Source organism: Chiroxiphia lanceolata, chromosome W, assembly GCF_009829145.1.
Source record: "Chiroxiphia lanceolata isolate bChiLan1 chromosome W, bChiLan1.pri, whole genome shotgun sequence".
Taxonomy (NCBI): Eukaryota; Metazoa; Chordata; class Aves; order Passeriformes; family Pipridae; genus Chiroxiphia; species Chiroxiphia lanceolata.
This window is the reverse complement of record NC_045670.1, coordinates 5,443,327-5,461,595: the sequence shown is the minus strand read 5'-3', so window position 1 is coordinate 5,461,595 and position 18,269 is coordinate 5,443,327. Positions and strand designations below refer to the sequence as shown.

The 18,269-nt window shown below is 43.6% G+C and overlaps 1 protein-coding gene across 1 annotated transcript in view; it reads left to right on the top strand.

Moving 5' to 3' along the window:
• Positions 1 to 2,077: 2,077 nt before the first annotated feature.
• LOC116779990 (ras GTPase-activating protein 1-like) overlaps positions 2,078 to 18,269 on the top strand; it is a 95,215-nt gene continuing 79,023 nt past the window's right edge. The window contains exon 1 of the mRNA XM_032674495.1: positions 2,078 to 2,520. Within this exon, the coding sequence (XP_032530386.1) occupies positions 2,078 to 2,520 (443 nt within the window). The remainder of the gene's footprint in view (positions 2,521 to 18,269) is intronic.

Below are 18,269 nucleotides of genomic sequence, written 5' to 3'. Positions count from 1 at the left end.
TTTGTTCTTATTTCTCATTATCCTACTATCTGTTTAATTGGCAATAAGTTAAATTAATTTCCCCCCAATCAAGTTTGTTTTGCCCGTAAAGGTAATGGCTGAGTGATCTCCCTGTCCTTATCTCAACCCACAAGTTTTTGTTGTGTTTTCTTTTTATCTTGATGGATGGGGAGTGAATAGAGCAGCTTGGTGGACATCTGGCAGCCAGTCAAGGTCAAACCCTACACTATACAAAAATCCTTTTCATTGAGCAGTGCTGTCATCCTATGGAAGACAGGCCCAGAAGTGGTCAATTAATGCTAGATCTTTTGAATCATTCTGGGTTTTTTGCATCTAGGCTGTTATGAGGTATTTTTAAAATGCTGTACAAGCATAGCAACTTCCATTGTGCTGAGAAAGTCTGGAGCCAAGTACTAAAGCATCATGAAAAACTACCCCTGCCGAAATCCTGTCAGAATACTTCCCAATTTTACCTAGAAAGTAACCCACCAGTAAGGTCCTACTTGCAGCTTGAAGCACAGCACCGTCTGAATAAGCATATGAGTACCCAGTGAGACCTTCATCACCATGTATACAGCGGCTGGACATGAAAACTGATTTCTTTTCGATCCCCTGCTTCCTCTGCCCCTAATGGCTAGAGCCCGTGGCATTGCCCCCTGCCCAGATCTGCTCCCCTTGCAGCATCCCTGCTATGGTGTCTCACTAGACCTGGTCTCCCTGTAGGCAGCAAAATAGCACTGAGCAAATTTCTGCTTTTGTTTGTTTGTTTGTTTTTGTTTTCTCGTACTGTTGCCTAAAATCGGCTCTTAAAAGAAACCTCTAAGACTCGATTTGTGAGTTTTTGAAGCCAAGAATTCTTTATTATGTTGCGTTGCCTAGTCACAGCACACCGGGTGCCCTGGGAATCAATTTGCCAAAGTGCACACAGAGGTATCTTTGTTACAGCTTATATGCCAGCGTTACGTGATTATTGATTTTTCGTTCCCCGCATTCCTGTTACATATTCATGACATTTCCCAACACCTATTAGCACATATACATATCCTTATAAGGTCTCGGAGGGGCTTTATCAGGTGTCTTCAGTGGTCTTCCCTGTCTCGAGCCCCTAAAGTTCTAAGTGACTGCTTTATGACCCTCTTTAAGACAATATGCCTGGTTATAGAGAAACTTGGTATTGCTTGGCTGCCTGCCTCAGTTCCCTTCCTTGTTCCTTTGCTTGGTTAGTCCCTTTAAATCACTTGGTTCAGCTATATGTAGTTTCTATGGTACATTCCACTACAAAAATTCTTATTACATCTCTAACCCCCGATATCAGTACTGGAATGACCTGCGAACCACCCTGCTTTCCCTACAGACCTACGTGTGTATTTATTGCTTCACGCTTTGATAGTGCAAGAGACTCGCACAGTTGTCCTCAACTTCAGTGCTGTAACTCGGGAGAGGAATATACTTTGGCACGATCTGGGGAGATCCGCCTTTTCCTGTTTGGTTGTTGTGGCGTTATTTGGTGTGGGTTTTTTTTTTTTATTTGTTTGTTTGTTTTCCCCGAGGCAGGAATGGAAGACTCCCTATTCTTCCCTCCCCTCCCTGTATCCCTTACACTCCTCGAGAGGGAGCAGGAAACCTACCCCCATCTTCTTTCCCAGCTACCTCACCTCCGTGATCTGCTGCCCACTCCCTTCATGAGAATGCAAATGAGAATGAGATACTAAACGCGCAGGTGCTTTTTTCTCTGTCGCTAGCTAGCTAGCTTCCTTCCTCTTTTCTTCTTTGTCCCGCCCATGCAGTCGCGCGCCCTCACTGGCTCTTGGGGGAGGGGTGGGGTGAGAGCGTGGAGCTGTCTCTGCAGGAGTTGTTCCCCTCGCGGCCGCAGGGGGATGAGGCGCAGCGCTGGGGCCTTGTGAAGTTACTCTTAGGTGCCCAGACGGCTATTGTTCAGAGCTCGTCTCTGCTGGAGAAATTTTCTTGGCCCAGCTCCGCTCCCTACAGGCGGAGTCGCGGGGAGGAGGAAGTCGTCGCCACCTCCCCGGAGTGCTGCGGTCGGCGGGGGGGGAGGTAGGAGGGAGCGAGGTATAACATGATGGCGGCCGAAGCTGAGGAGGGCGGCTCGGTTACCTCCGCCGGGCTGGTGGGAGCCGTTGGCGGAGTTGAGTCGGAGCACTATCCCACCTTATGCCAGGGCAAGGATCTGGGATCGCAGGGCCCCTTCCTGCTGCGCTCTGGCGGGGACAGCCCGGGCGCCGGCGGTCCGGCTTTGTGCTCGGCGCTGGGGCTCCTGGCGCTAGGCTCGGGGCCTGCCCCTCTGGTGTCCAGAGGCGCCGTGTCAGCAACTGTACAGGGGCCGGAGGTGTCTGGAGGGATGCTGCTCCCACCCAAACCCAGCACTGTCGCCTCTCCGTCGCCGCCGCCACCTTCCTTGGTGGTGGGGCTGGGGACCATGGACGAAGGCGACTCGTTGGATGGGCCTGAGTATGAAGAGGAGGAGGTGGCCATCCCGCTCAACGCTCCCCCCACAAACCAGTAAGTAGCAGCGCTTCTGTGCCCCGCGGGGTGTCCGCCACCCCTGTGCGCTTCCCCCGCGGGGGGGGGGGGGGGCGTCGCAGCGGGCAGCGCGGCGTCAGGCCCGCACACTTTTTCAGTGGAAAGTGCGTGTCAAACTCCTGTGGAAGTTTTTAATTAGGTTATGTTTGGGAAGAAGAGACAAATGAAAAGAAAACCTGTAAGTATTCGTTAATCTTTTTATTATATTTATCCTTCCATGAGATTAATCGGGATTCCTACAATGCTAGTTATATGAAGAATCTTGCGCTAGAGGCAGAGCAGTTCTATGTTTATATTTTGCGAAATAAAAAAAAATGAGGTAATGTTATATAGAGTTCATGTAACGAGCGAATGCTCTAAACACAACCTTTGGATTTAACAACGAACTAATTCCAGGAAGTCTGCAGATTTACGTAAAAAGGTTGCAAGGTTTGTGTCCTGGTTTCACTGGGATAGAGTTAATTTTCTTCCCAGTAGCTGGTATAGTGCTGTATTTTGGATTTAGGATGAGAATAAGGTTGATAACACTGTTTTAGTCGTTTCTAAGCAGCGTTTACAGTAAGTCAAGGACTCTTCAGCTTCTCACATCATCCCACCAGCGAGTAGGCTGGGAGGCACAAGAAGCTGTGAGCAAACATAGCCAGGACAGCAGACCCAAACTGGCCAAAGGGATATTCCATACCATATGGCATCATACTCAGTATATAAACTAGGGGGAAAATTGTCTGGGGGCCGCTGCTCAGGAACTGGCTGGACATCGGTCGGCAGGTGGTGAGCAACTGCATTGTGCATCGCTTGTTTTGTATGTTCTAGCTTAATACTGAGGGGGAACGGGGGGGGGGGAGGGAGTGAAGGAGCGAGCTAGCGAGCGGCTGTGTGGTGTTTAGCTCATCATCATCATCATCTACCTACCAGGTTAAACCACTACAGCTTGTATTGGAACAGCCCTCAAGTAGGTACCTTATTCTCCCCAAAATGAAACAGTTTCAAAGGCTTAAATTGCTTATGTTGGTATATAGAAATATGTTATTCCTGAAGTTATAGTAAATATAGAGAAAAACAGGGTTTCAAGGTACAGGATGGTAGATATGTTCAAGGTATAGGTCAAAGTTCATCTGAAAACCCATCTGAATTTGGGTTCATTTTTACCATCTCTCATAACTCCGGTGTTGGAGAGTTAATTTCTGTAATATTAAATGTTTGTTTTTTGTTTTTTTGTTTTTTTTTTTTTAATAATCTCTAACCATGACAGGCTTTCTACTAATCCTTTCCTCTTTTAATTTCTTGAATTTATGTGAAAGTTAATAAAGAGTAAGACTTTGCTTTGTGAAGACAGTATTTGAATAGTCTTAAAGTTGTACACTTCCATAAATATAATCAGGCAGTTTAGATAAAGACTGAGGAGGCAAATAGAAGCACATAAAGGTGAAGTTACTTTTTCAATATTGTATATTATGTCAGAGAGATACAGAATCCTGTTCTCTCTGAAAGATCACACTGCTTTTTCTGTTAGAACTGGTTATTATGTTTCTCAGAAAGTAAGGCTGTGATTTTTTCAAATATTTTTTAGAGAGGTAATTCTTGGTGAATGATCATGTATTTGATACTAAGTAATTCTTACTACTTTCACAATTATAAGTGGATTTTGCTGTCAGAGTAGTGTAACTCATGATAGCATGAAGGTTAACTTTCATAAAAGAGGATACAAAGTTTCTGACAAAAAGCATGACTGCGAAGGCCCTGATTTTCTGTGTTGGTCAATGAGGCTACTTAGCTTATTAAGACAAAAAGGGATATTGAAGTCTTTGCAGGACCAGCATAACTGTGTAGTTGAGTATTTGCTCTTGCAGATACTTCAATATAAAAACATCTAAGTAGCAAAATAGATTTTGAAAAATTGATTCAGAAACTTATACCTCCATTTACTTACCTGTTTTTTTCTTTGTAACTTATAATTCTTGTGACTTCTCAAAAAAAAATTTGTTGGCTAATTAAAAATAATCAGGAGCCTTTTTCTCTTTCATTCATCTATTTTAATACAAAGTCTTTTTTTTTTACCATTCTTGGTTAAGCTGCATGTTGATAGTAAGTTTTATCCTTTCAGTCCTGATGTTTTATTTTGGAAGTGTACTTACTTTGTAGTCATACCATCTGTTTTGATAGAATTGAACAAAGATCTGTCACTTTAATTTAAGCAAGCACCTAATACATTTCCTCTTTCCCAAGTACATCAGGAAAATGGGAATACATTTTAATGTGATTAATTTTGTAGCAGTGGGAGAAAGTTGTCAATGTGTAAGAGATTCTTCTAATTAAAGTACTCAAAGTCCCAAAGTATGATTGATATTTATCTTTGATCCTTGTAAGGGCCTAAGGTGGCACTGCCAAGTTATAGGTTCAGGATACAGTAACAGATGCTAGACCCAATAGCTTTAGGGATAAACAAGCTATTACTAAATATAGGTACAGTAATAAATATAGATCAGTAGTACAATTATCTCTGTTGTTACAACACATCCAGTAATTCAGTAGTACGATTATCCAGGTCAGAACAACAGCAAATCCAATCATTCAGCAATACTGGGCTAAACTTAATATCCATGAGTGCAAAGGCTTACATAACCATGGTTATTGGGCAGGGTGGCAGGAAGCAGGGCACAGCTTCTTTGGATGAGTGACACAGACCAGCTGATGGGCTTAAGGAATTCAGAATTCCCTGATTGGACTGAACTCTTTAATTGTTGAGTTGTGGAAGCACTACATGGACATGTTAACCAATCATCACACATCCTACCTCTGTTCCAGTTCTGTCCTTGCTGTGCAGAGGGCATACAAATTCTGTGCAAGGCAATGCTAGCCCCACAATCCTGAATGAGACTGACTTAATGACTGTCTGTTCAGTGTGTGCTTTTTCATTTGAGTATAGAAGTAGTATGTTTATGCTGTAACAATGGTAGGTGGGAGGCGCAGGATGCTAGGTAATAGAGTGTACAATTCTCTCTGTTGTGTTTGGTATTTTCTCTGCACTCTCTACCCGATCTTCAAAGCTCACTGCCAGAGGTTGATGGCAGTCTGAAATGGTGTTATGGAAATCCCTACAAAGTTAAGGAATGAATGATATTTAATTTAGTAGTAAACCGGTGATATGTGAAATAGTTTAGTTGTTTATGTATTTGAATAAAAATCTTAAAGTTGACACCATATACCTTAGTGTTGCATTAAGATGGCAGAAGCAGTTCCAGTATATTCCAACATAATTCATATTTTCATATGGTGTTTCTTCAAGCGGTGATTATCAAGTTGAAATGAAAATCCTTTGAAATCTTTTGAAAACAAAAATCCTTCCCATGATAGATGTATTGTTACAGTAACTTTTGGTATCTCTTGAGACAACATATTAGTGAGAAAAAACAGTAGAAGATAGAGAGCTGGGTAGAGAAGTATTAAACCTGGTTTGAATAAAAGGAAAAACTGTTTTGTCTCAATGTAGTTACAGTTTCTTCAGATGAATTTGTCAGAGGTAGCAAGTCCGGAGTTCTACAACATTTGTTTATTTGAGTAGCTAATAAGAAAACAATGTTTTTCTGAAAGTGCATAGTTTTATAATAATTATTTGAAGGCCATACTCCGTACCAAAGAATAAATTTGTGTTGTGTTGAAAACTGAGGGGAAATACTATTTGGCATGTTTGGACTCTACAACTTCTCTAGGCAACCTGTGTCCAGTGCTCAGTCACCCTCACAGTAAAAAAAAAAATGTTTCCTCATGTTCAGACTGAACCTCCTGTGTTTCGGATATTGCCCATTGCACCTTGTCCTGTCACTGGGCAGGACTAACAATAGCCACTCTGTTGTCTTTGCACCCTCCCTTCAGGTATTTGTATATATTGATGAGATCCCCTCTGAGCTTCTCTTGGCTAGACAGTTGCAGCTCTCTCAGCCTTTCCTCGTAGGAAAGATGCTTCAGTCCCTTCATCTTCATGGTCCTTTCCTGGACTTGCATCAGTATGTCTGTGTCTCTCCTGTACTGGGGAGCCCAAAACTGGACATTGGACTCCAGGTGTGGCCTCACCAGTGCTGAGTAGAGGGGAAGAATCACCTCCCCCAACCTCATGACAACATTCCTCCTAACGCAGCCCAGGATGCCTTCTTTCCAGCAAGGGCACATTTCTGGCTCATGTTCAACTTGGTGTCCACCATGTCCTGTTCTGCAAAGCTACTTTCCAACCGGTAAGCCTCCAGTATGTGAACTAGTGCCTGAGGTTATTCTTCCTTGGGTGCAGGATTTTGCACTTCCCCTCATTGAACTGCATGAGATTGCTGTCAGCCCATTTCTTCAGCCTGTTGAGGTTCCTCTGGATGACAGCATGACCCTTTTGTGTATCAGCTGCTCCTCCTGGTTTTGTGTCATCTGCAAACTTGCTAAGGATACACTCTGCCTCATTGTCCAGTTCTTTAATGAAGATGTTGAACAGGACTAGACCCAGTATTGACCCCTGGGGTACATACTGGCCTCCAACTAGACTTTGTGCTGCTGACCACCACCCTCTTGACCTGGACATTCAGCCAGTTTTCAGTCCACCTCACTGTTTGCTCATCCTGCCCATACATCAACAACTTCTCTATGAGGAACTTATGAGAGATAATGTCAAAAGCTTTCCTGAAGTCCAGGTAGACAATATCTACTGCTCTCCCCTCATCTACCAAGCCAGACATTTCATCATAGAAGGTTATCAGGTTGGTCAAGCAAGACTCCCGCTTGGTGAATCCATGCTGATTACTCCTTGTCATGGTTTGAGATAGCCCAAAATCCAATTCCCTAGCTCCATCCCCCTCCCACATCTCAACCCAATGTGAGATGGGTTTTTCCAGACAAAACACAACCAGACTCAGAATGGGGAAAGGGAATATATTACAATGACTGTACAAATAAATACTACAATACATTATACACATGACTACAACTATCTCTACCATGACATAAGTATTTACAATGGATCAGATCTCTTCTCCCCTCCAAATAAAAGTCCAGGAGGGAAAGAAGGACAGATCCCTTCCAGTCTCTCAGGGCAGCAGCTTCTTCAGAGTAGCAGTCACTAAGCAGCAGCATCTTCTAAGGCAGCAGGTTCTCTCATGCATGCAGCTGTTGCTGGATCTCTGCCAGCACTCACGAGGGAGGTATCCAAACTCTCCCTCGCGGCCCCTTGATTCAGGCAAAGGGGTCTTCCGTGGGCTGCGTTCACCCCAGACAAAGGTCGCTTCACCACGTCATATCACGAAGCACAGGGGGTCTTCGTGACGGTCTGGTATCTCCAGGAGATTCAAGCTCCTTGCAGGGCCTCTGTGCCCTGTCTCAGGCTGCGAGCTTCTTTGTAGCTTGCAGCAAGGGAGGGCCCTCAAGGCCAACCTCCCACACTGTCCTGGCTGAGCTCTCAGGACGTCCGAGCTTCTCAGCTCCTCTCTGCAGTGCATGTTGCACTTCAAGGCTCTTTCAAGTAAGAGTCTATCAACTTCCTCCTTCCAGGAGGTCTCAAAGGAGTTTTGGGGGGGTCTGGTATCAGTTCTTACCCCCAAGAACTCTGTAGAACTCAGCTGCTGACTCTCCTTCCCTCAGGTCTCCTTCCAGGAGTCCCTTCTCTGGTGCTGCATGTCTTTGTTGCTTCTTTGGTTCAGTTCTGGCTGCTGCTTTCTCCGACCACTGCCACGGCCACTGCCCACGATGGAGAAAACATCTCCCAGCATAACTATAGGCACCTAGCCCAGCATTATGCTGTTCCAGGTCCCCACAGGCTCCAACTGGGGCTGGGGGGCCAAAGCCCCCCCCTGTGGGGCTCAGAGCCCCTTCCTCGTGGCTCACAACATGGCCACCTTCTTCTCCCTCAAACTACAACTCTTCTCTTCCGGTCTGGTTGTGATATGTTTACATTTTTTTGCAGGAGCGCTCATTGGACAGAAATTCAAAACTTCCAGGGGTTTCCACCCCTTGGGGTCTACCACTTTTCTTATCCTCTGGGGGAAAACAAAGTCCAAACCACTACACTCCTTGTAACTTTTCTTGTCCTTCACCTGCGTGGAAGTGGTTTTCAGAATCAGCTGCTCCATCACTTTCCCCAGGGCTCAAGACAGGGCTGACTGGCCTGTAGTTCCCTGGGTCCCCTTTCTTTAAGATATGGGTGACATTTGCTTTCTTCCAGTATTTAGGCACCTCTCCCAATTGCCACGATCATTCAGATATTATCGAGAGTGGCCTCACAATGACATCAACCAGCTCCCTCGGTGCTCGTGGGCACATCCCATCAGTGCCTGTGATCTTATGTACATCCAGTTTGGTGAAGTATTCCCTGACCTGATCTTCTTCCACCAAGAGTACATCTTTCTTGCTTCAGCCTTTTTTCCAGTCTCTGAGACTTGGGATTTCTGAAGGCCAGTCTTGTCAGTAAAGACTGAGTTGAAGGCGGCATTCAGTACCTCAGCCTTTTTCCATGTCTTGTGTGACCAGGCCCCCTGCCCCATTCAGCAGTGGGCCCAGGTTTTTCCTTAGCAGATCCCTGAAGAGGCCAAGACTACTCTCCTGAAGTCCAGTGTTGTGATCTTGCTTTTTGCCCCCCTGAACTCTGCTGTCTCATGGTCACTGCAGCCAAGGCTGTCTTTGACCTTCATATTCCCAATGAGCCTCTCCAGGAACCTCCTTGATTGCTTATGTCCTGATGTGCTGTTCTTCCAGCAGATATTGGGGTGGTTAAACTCCCCTTGTGGATGTGAGGCTGTCTGTAGCTGTAATGTAACTTGATTTTAGTGTATGAGATTTCTCTTCTGTTTCACAGTTAATGTAGTTAGCAGGTAACCTTTTTTCATCAGTTAACCTAGTGTTTCTTACTGTCTGTTTTTGAATTGTAAAGGGACTATAAACACCTTATTTTTTTAAGTTGCTGGGTACTTTGCTGATTTTTCCAGATCTTATAATTTGTGTACTTGCAGAATAGAATTGTATATAAATCTGGTTTTATTTCAATCTGAATAGATGATGTCAGAAATGTTATTTTAAAAGAATGATTAGGAGCAGCAGAACAAAATTGTACTTTACCCTTATGTTGGAAGTGAAGTAGTAAGTACACTGAACATAAGTACATATATAAATGGGGAAGCTTCAGCTTCAGAAAAACAAAAGTGGAACATTTGATGCTGGAAAAAAGTTAATAGAGGAATTTTCTGGGTTTTTCTTGGGTGTTTTTTGTTTTTTTTTTTTTTTTTCTTTTAGTCAGTACTTCTAATTAACATCAATCAAAGATTATTTAATCTAAATAGTGAATAGAGACTCTTAACCTGTACTTTATCAAGCTTTTATTTTGTTGTATATTTTCTGCCAAAACTTCAACATGGGACTTATGCACTTCACCTACTAGCATACCCTATTGAGAGGCATACTATCATGCCATATTTCTTCACCTTTTGTTTTCCTTTTTTTTTCTTTTTTTTTTTTTTGTGGAGGAACACTAGTTCTGCTGTTAGATCTCTTCATCATAGGACTGCACCTGTTGTTTCAGTCATAAATTCTTAGGATTCCTGCAGTAGTTTTTCTGTTTCCCCCATATCTCCCTTTTTCCTTAAAAAAACCAACCCCCCCCCCCCTTGGTATTTATCTCGCTGGTATGCACAATAAGAAGACAGAAAAAGCATCTTATGTCAACACTGTGTTTGTGTTGCATAGAAGTATTCAAATTAAACAAGAATTCTGTGTTTTTCTGTTCCTCTAGATTATGGTCGGCACCAATAAAATTTTATGGGTTCTTGACAAGTTCCTTCTACTGTTTTATAATTTCAGACAGTCTTAATTATTTTTTATTTTTATATAAAATGCTTGATGACTGGAATAGGAAAAAAGTTAATTTTTCTTTTTGCATGGGTCTATCTTTAAATTATGTTTTGTGTATTTATAAATATACTGTCTGTAGTTGAGGAATGTTATTAGATGACCTGCTTGATGAAACTTGTTGCTTGAAGTAGTCTGGGATTATGTGAGTGGGAATTGCTATTAGCAAAGGCTTTGAAAAAAGTACAAGAAAGCTGAGTCGGATAAACAGAGTATTAATTTCTATATAGACAACTTTCCTGCTAATTTCTTCTGTAGAAGCTCAAGAATTTGTCTTGTCTTTTTTTTAATTCTTTTGAAGCTAGCTAACAGTGTTGCTTAACTTTAAAAAGGTACACACTGCAAAATGTATAGAAGCAAGTGTTGCTAAATAAACTTGTAAGCTGCAGTAACATTTGAGGCAGGGTGTAGCCAGCTTTCTAGGGCACTCAGTGTACCCATTCAGTGTTCTGATAAGTTAGTTAGAAGTCTGATTGTTGCAATGGTCAGGTTCTAAAGTCATTCTCATCTCAACTTTATTTTAACAACTAATTGGGACCAATTTCACAGAGACTTTTTTTTTAATTAAGGATTGGTTGTTTCATTTTGTTAACACTGAAACTGTAATACTTGTCCATCCTTAAGGGGGATTTGAGTTTATATAAGTATAAAGTTTTCTTGGGTTGGAATATGTATGTTAATGTTAAGTCTTTTATCTATATGTAATTTTATTTAAAGAAGTTGTGTATCTAACTATATGAAAATATTTAAAATCTTAGTTTGCTGTTAAGGAATCCTGTCATTGACTCAGCAGAGGTGGGCATATAATTTTCTCTTGTTAATACCTACTTATAGATATTTGGAAAAGGGTTTCTTTAATGAACTTTCCCATACAGAGTACACTGCTTTATTTTTCTGGGATAGTTTCCAGAAACTGAAGTTAATGATATGCTTAGATTTAGCTAACATTTGATAATCAGATCGGGAGGCTATGGTGATTCTGTGTAGTTTGTATAAGCAGTTTTTCTATAAATATTTAAAAAATTAAACATAGAATCATAGAGTTTGAAGGGACCCACAAGGATCACTGAAGTCCAACTCATGGCCCTGCACAGGACAGGCCCCAAGAATCACATTATGTGCCTGAGAGTGTTGTCCAAATGCTTCTTGAACTCTGTCAGGCTTGGTGCTGTGACCACTTCCCCAGGGTAGCCTGTTCCAGTGCCCAACCACCCTCTGGGTGAAGAACCTTTTCCTAATATCCAACCTAAACCTTCCCTGACACAGCTTCAGGCCATTCCCTCGGGTCCTGTCAAGGGTCACCAGAGTGAAGAGATCAGTGCCTGTCCCTCCATTTCCCCTCATGAAGAAGCTGTAGACAGCAATGAGGTCTCCCCTCAGTCTCTTCTTCTCCAGGCTGAACAAGTCAAGTGACCTCAGCTGCTCCTCATATGGCTTCCCCTCTAGGCCCTTCACCATGTTCATAGCCTTCCTTTGGATGCTCTCTTATAGCTTTATATCCTTCTTATATTGTGATGTCCAAAACTGTACACAATACTCAAGGTGAGGCCACACAAGTGAAGAGCAGGACAATCACCTCCCTCAACCAGCTGGCAATGCTGTGCCTGATGCCCCTCAGGACACGGTTGGCCCTCCTGGCTGCCAGGACACACTGTTGACTCATGTTCAACTTGCCATCAACCAGAACCCCCAGGTCCCTTTCCATGGCACTGCTCTCCAGAATCTGTCTGTGCATACATCTAGGGTTACCCCATCCCAGGTGCAGAATCTGGCACTTTTCTTTGTTAAACTTCATATGGTTGGTGAGTGCCCAGCCCTCTAATTTGTCGAGGTCTCTCTGCCCTCAAGGAAGTCGACAGCTCCTCCTGATTTAGTGTCATCAGCAAACTTAGTATCCCTTCGAGTCCTGCATCCAAATAGTTTATGAAGATGTTGAAGAGAACTGGGCCTAAGAGCCCTGCAGAACCCTGCAAAGTGACCAGCTGGCAGTCTGATATAACCTCATTTACTATAACCCTTTGTGCCCAACCCATCAGCTAGTTGCTCAGCCATGTTATGATGTGTTTATCCAGCTGTGTGCTGGACATTTTGTCCAGAAGGATACTGTGAGAGACGATATCAAAAGCTTTACTAAAATCCAAAAACATTACATCTACTGGCTTCCCTTGAGGTGTATAACCTTGCCATAAAAGGAAATTAGGTTTGACAAGCAGGACTTTCCCCTCATGAAGCTGTGCTGGCTGTGACCCGTGACTGCATTGTCCTACAGGTGTTTTTCAGTTGTCACTGAAGTGAGACTGACAGGCCTGTAGTTTCCAGGGTCATCCTTCCTGCCCTTCTTGAAAATGGGGGCATTTGCCAGCTTCCAGTCAACTGGAACCTCTCCAGATTCCCAAGACTGCTCAAAAATGATTGAGTGAGGCCTCATGATGATATCAGCCAGCTCTTTGGGGATTCTCAGATGAATCCCATCAGGACCCATAGACTTATAGGGATCCGACTAGAGCAGGAGATGCTACACAATTTCAGGGTCGACTGGGAATTGAACATTCTCGCAGTCATGGTCCTCCAACTCAGGGCACTGAGGCCCCCATGGTCCGTCATTCGTGTTGAAGACAGAAGCAAAGAAAGCATTAAACACCTCTGCCTTGTCTCTGTCCCTGTTTGTGAGGTGACCATCCTCATCCTATAATGAGCCAGTGTTATTTCTGCTCTGCCTTTTGCTATTAATGTATTTAAAAAACCTTTTTTTATTGTCCCCTGCAGTACTGGCAGCTTCAACTCCAGTTGAGCTTTGGCTGCACAAGTTTTCTCCCTACAGCAGCAAGCAGCGTCTCTATTCTTCCCACATCACCTGACCTTGCTTCCACTGGGCATACACCTTCCTTTTTTGCCTTATTTCCAAGAGAAGATCCCTGCTCAGCCAAACCAGCCTTCTGCCTCACTTGCTTGACTTCTGGCATTTGGGAATTGCCTGCTCCTGTGCCCTTAGGAGGTGATGTTTGAAAAGTGACCAGCACTGATGGACCCTAGCACTTTCAAAAACATTTTCCGAGGGGACTTTACTCATTAGTTCCCTGAGCAACCTGAAATCTGCTCTCCTCATGTCCAGGGCTGCAGTTTTGCTGGCACTTTTCCTCCTGTCAACAGAGATGTTAAACTCGATCTCTTTGTGATTGCTGTGACCAAGACAGCCACCAATCTCCACTTTGCTCATGAGATCTACTCTGTTGACAAGCAGCAGATCAAGGAGGACATTTTTCCGAGTCAGCTCCCTTAGTACCTGTTCCATGACATTATCATCCAGGTGTTTTAGGAATCTTCTGACCTGGGTTGTACCAGCTGTGTGATACTCCCATCCCAGTTAATTTCTGGCAAGTTGAAGTCCCCCATAAGGACAAGGGCAGTTGATTTGGAGGTGTCCCTTAGTTCCTTGAAGAGTAACTCATTGTTACCATCATCCTGGCTAGGAGGTCTACAGTAGACTCCCACGATGACATCCACATTATTTGTTTGTCCCTTGATTCTTACCCAGAGGCTCTCAACTGTGCCATTGCCAACTGTAAGCTCCATACATTTCAGCCCCTCCATTACATGCAACACCCCCCCCCGGCCTCACCTGCCCTGCCTATCCCTCCCGAATAGCCTACCTGTTTTTTCTGTAAAATTATGCATATACATGTTCCCCCATATGTACTGTCTCCTCTCTGTCAGGAAGCTTTGTAAAGTGGAGAACTGCAAAGACCCAGTGAAAAATTGGTAACTAACAAGACAGAAGAGGACACTAAATTTAATCAAGTGTGAGTGAAACTTAATCTTTATGAATAATTGACAATGGACAAGAATGCACTCAGACAGCAATTAAGCAGGCAAAGGCACAAGGCAAGGCAACTTTATTTACAATAGGTTTAGATTTATATTCTTTTTCTCTGTCCACACGCAAGCAATATTATATTTCATTGGTCAGGTGCTCCTGTTCCAGTGCCTAAACTCATCTTTTGATAGGTGGTTGACACTTCTTTGCGTGCTGGCAAATCTCAAAAACAGCACCTGTTATTTACAGCAGTTTTTCTCCTTTTCTGCTTTCTCATCCTGGATTGTTTACATTCCTTACAACTTCACAGCTGAAACTGCTCAAATTCAAGGCCTACCATCCTGTCATTTCCCACAAATAATGTGCATAAAGGAAATAATGCAGCCTTGCATGATATCTGCATAAATCTAAAAAAGGTTAGACAAGGTGTTAAAAGGCATAGTTTGGATAAAAAATTATCATGCTGAGAATGCAATTAACATTTTGGGCTGAGAGAATCTAGAAAGGCTAATATGAAGCTTGAGTGGTGAATATGAAAATCAACTCTTCAACTATTTATTTTCAGGGATGGAAAGCAGAATAAACAAGGAAGCAATGAGAATACAGGATACTTTTGTTGTTTTCTCATATCTGCATGAAACTGTCATTGTGATTTCTCTATGGAGGATTTTTCCTGGTTCAAGGTAACAGTATCTCTGCTCCTAATGGGAATAGAACTTGCATAGCCTCAGGAAATGATAATAAGATTTTGCAATGTTTTCAAAGGTATGAAGGTGGTGATTGTGAATTTATAGGTAGGGAGCTTTGACCATGTCTCATAGAAGTTCTCCACTCTTCTTTTGGATTTTGTTGAAGCAGTCAGGTATGGCTAAGGAGAGTGAAATAGGTGTGGCGTTTGATGATGGATTTTTCTACTCTAACTTGTTTTTTAGACTGAAACAGTGAGGTTTCCAACAGTTATCAACATCTTCATTTCTACCGAGTTGCTGAAAAACATTTTCACTCCCTTCCAGTCCTTACTTCCTGGGCTACTGTGTTCTTAAGTTAAAATTGCAGCATACTGTAAAAGAAAAATGCTTTAGTGGGACAATAAAGCCTTAGAATATTTAATTTTTCCATATGTAAAAAGGATATATGTAAATAAAGGGATTTGGTTGAACCACATGACCTGCTTCCACACATGATAGCTACTGCCTCCTTCCAGATGGTAAATTCACTATATAGTACCTCTTTGCAAACAGCCTATCTTTCACGATCCTTGTAGTGCTTCAATGTTGGGAGCTGCTAAGTGTCCTCTGATTGTTCCATGAGCTTGATAAAGAGCTGCAGTATAATAACATTCCTGCTCACGGTAGGTCTGTTAGGTGGGCCTAATGAGACTAGCCTGACTAGTTTTCTGGTACCTAGCTTCTTCAGTGTAACAGTGGAAAAGTAAGGTGCTCTTGTTTGTAGACTAGAGATCACAGCTCTCTAACTCCCTGTGCAACTCACTTCATGAAATTCATGATCTGGCTTATGGCTACATTAAGTGGTGGAAGTGTCAGGAATGGTCTCTTATGCAGCTGTATGTTGCTTGTATATATATCACAATGCACAGAATGAAAACTGTTTATGATTTTGTAGTTGTGTCTTCATTCTGTTTACTGTAATTAAGGTTGTGATGCATAGGGTTGGAGTTTTGAAAATGCTGCTTTTGATTTAAACTGATAGATGAAAATATTTCTTTGCACAGCATCTGATTGCTTTGTGAAGCATGGAAGTCTATTGTTGATATTCTCAGAATTAAAAAAAAAGTTAAAAATTGCAGTATAGGAAAAGTTATAGTAAGACATCTTGTAGTTGAATCATTCCATAACCTTCTTGTTGCAAGGCTACTTATGTTTTTTCTTTTGATGCATCTGATAATAGCTGTTGTCTTGTCAGGGCACTAGCTGTGTGATTCAGAATGTTATTTAGGCTCAAAACATTATGAAAATAGTGGATTACTGGTTGTAGTTTAACCCTGACCAACAACTATGCACCACACAGCTGCATGGTCACTAGCCCCTAGGGGGATGGGAGGAGAATCAGAAGAGTAAAAGTGAGAAAACTTGTGGGTTGGGATAAAGGCAGTTTAAGAATTTTAGAAAGGAGGGAGGAAAAAATACCCCAAACAACCAAAGACCAACAAACCCATGAAAAACAAATGATACAAAAGAAAACAATAGCTCACCACCAACCGACTGATGCTCAACCAGTCCCTGAGCAACTGTAGCCCTGCCAATCTCCATCCCCCAGCTTTTTATGTTGAGTGTGATGTCATATGTTATGGAATATTCCTTTGGTCAGTTGGGGTCAACTGTCCTGGCTGTGTCCCCTCCCAGTTTCTTGTGTATCCCCAGCCTACTTGCTGGGAGTGTGAGAAGCAGAAAAGACCTTGACTTGGTGCAAGCACTGCTCAGCCAAAACTAAACATCCCTGTATTATCAATACTTGTTTCCAGCACAAATCTAAAACACAGCCCTGTACTAGCCACTGTGAAGAAAATTAAACTAATCCCAGCCAAAGCCAGTACAGCATCACCACAAGAGTTTTAAACGTGGTAAAACCAAAACAAAAAGTCAGTTAGCGAGGCAGCAGTGACTGAGGTAAGTTTGGGATCAGGCTGTACAGGGGAGGTTCCTGAACTCAGGGACACCTGAGCAGCAGCCTGGAACCCTGTCAGGACCTGCAAGTGTGTCTTGGGTTAAAGACAATGTTGCCAGGGAGACAGGACCTCAGATGAAATAGAAACCCTTCCCTTACGGGCTTATTATAAATTTGAAAATATGAGACCTTTGAGCAACATGTACAAATGAAATAAACAGTTTACTAAAAACACAGGGAACAAACCAGAACAAAAACAACACCCACACGATAACAGGAAAAAAATATGTCACACAGAAATCACTTTTTCACTTCCCTGTTGCTGAGCCAGCAAGCAGTTCTGGCACGGTCACATGGTCCCAGCGATGGCATCTGCCACGCAGAAGAGACCACAATGGTGGCACCAGTGGGCAGGGGGCTCTGGCTCTGCCAATTCCAGATGCTGCGGTGTGGGCGGGTGGCTCTGGCTTTACCTGCAATGTGTCGGTGCCCTGTCGCGAGGCAGGAGGCACAGGGGCTCACCAACTCGGCTGCTGCCCCAGAATAAAGAAAAACTGTGGCGATGGGGGCTCACCAACTCTGGATGCCACGGTCTCAGTCGGCAAAGGTGGCTGCTGCTATGGAGCTAGTCACGGGCAAGGTCCATGCAGATCGGGGTTGTGAGCGGCATTTTGTACTGGCCACAGAAAGTGCTTAGAATTCTGGACAGATGGCGCTGCTCCAGGTGACGCCATGCAGCAGCAGGGCAGTGGTGGTCGAGAAGTGGTGGGAGTGGTCGTGAACCACACGGCTGTGGCGGGGTGCAATCCAGGATGGGTGGGCGGCAGCTCCTTGTCAAGTGCTGGGCAGGAAAAAAGAGAGGGAGTGCGTGAAACTGCTGGCTCCTTTATTCTTCTCAGTTATCACACAGTTCCTGGGGTATCTTAGCTTCAGGGGTTTCCCCTCCACCACCCATTCGTGACCGGGACCCTGGGCACAGGACAGTGCAGCCCCATTCCCAGGCTGGTTTTCCCCCCAGCTGCAGCACACGCTGCTATCGGCGAGCACCCTCACATGGCAACATGAGAAAATTACAAGAGAACAATCTAAAACCCATGATAAAGTGCATGACAGCTAATTGTGTGAGAACAAGGGGAGCCAGAATCACTATGGGAGTATAGCAAACAGGAGCATGGCACAACATTTTGCATGGCACGACGAGCAGGAAGGGCTCCTCTCCAACCATCTGGGAGCAGCCAATAGAGGCAGCAAACAGACTAGCTGGTGGAGAAGAGCACAAAGACATCCTTTCATCCCCAGTTTTATTAGCATACTAGCATAAACTTGTTCACTTGTGGCATCGAAATGCCGCAAAGCTCATTCCCCTGCAGCTGCTGGAGCCACCGAACCAGATGTGTCAGAGGCCTCTAGCCATACAGAC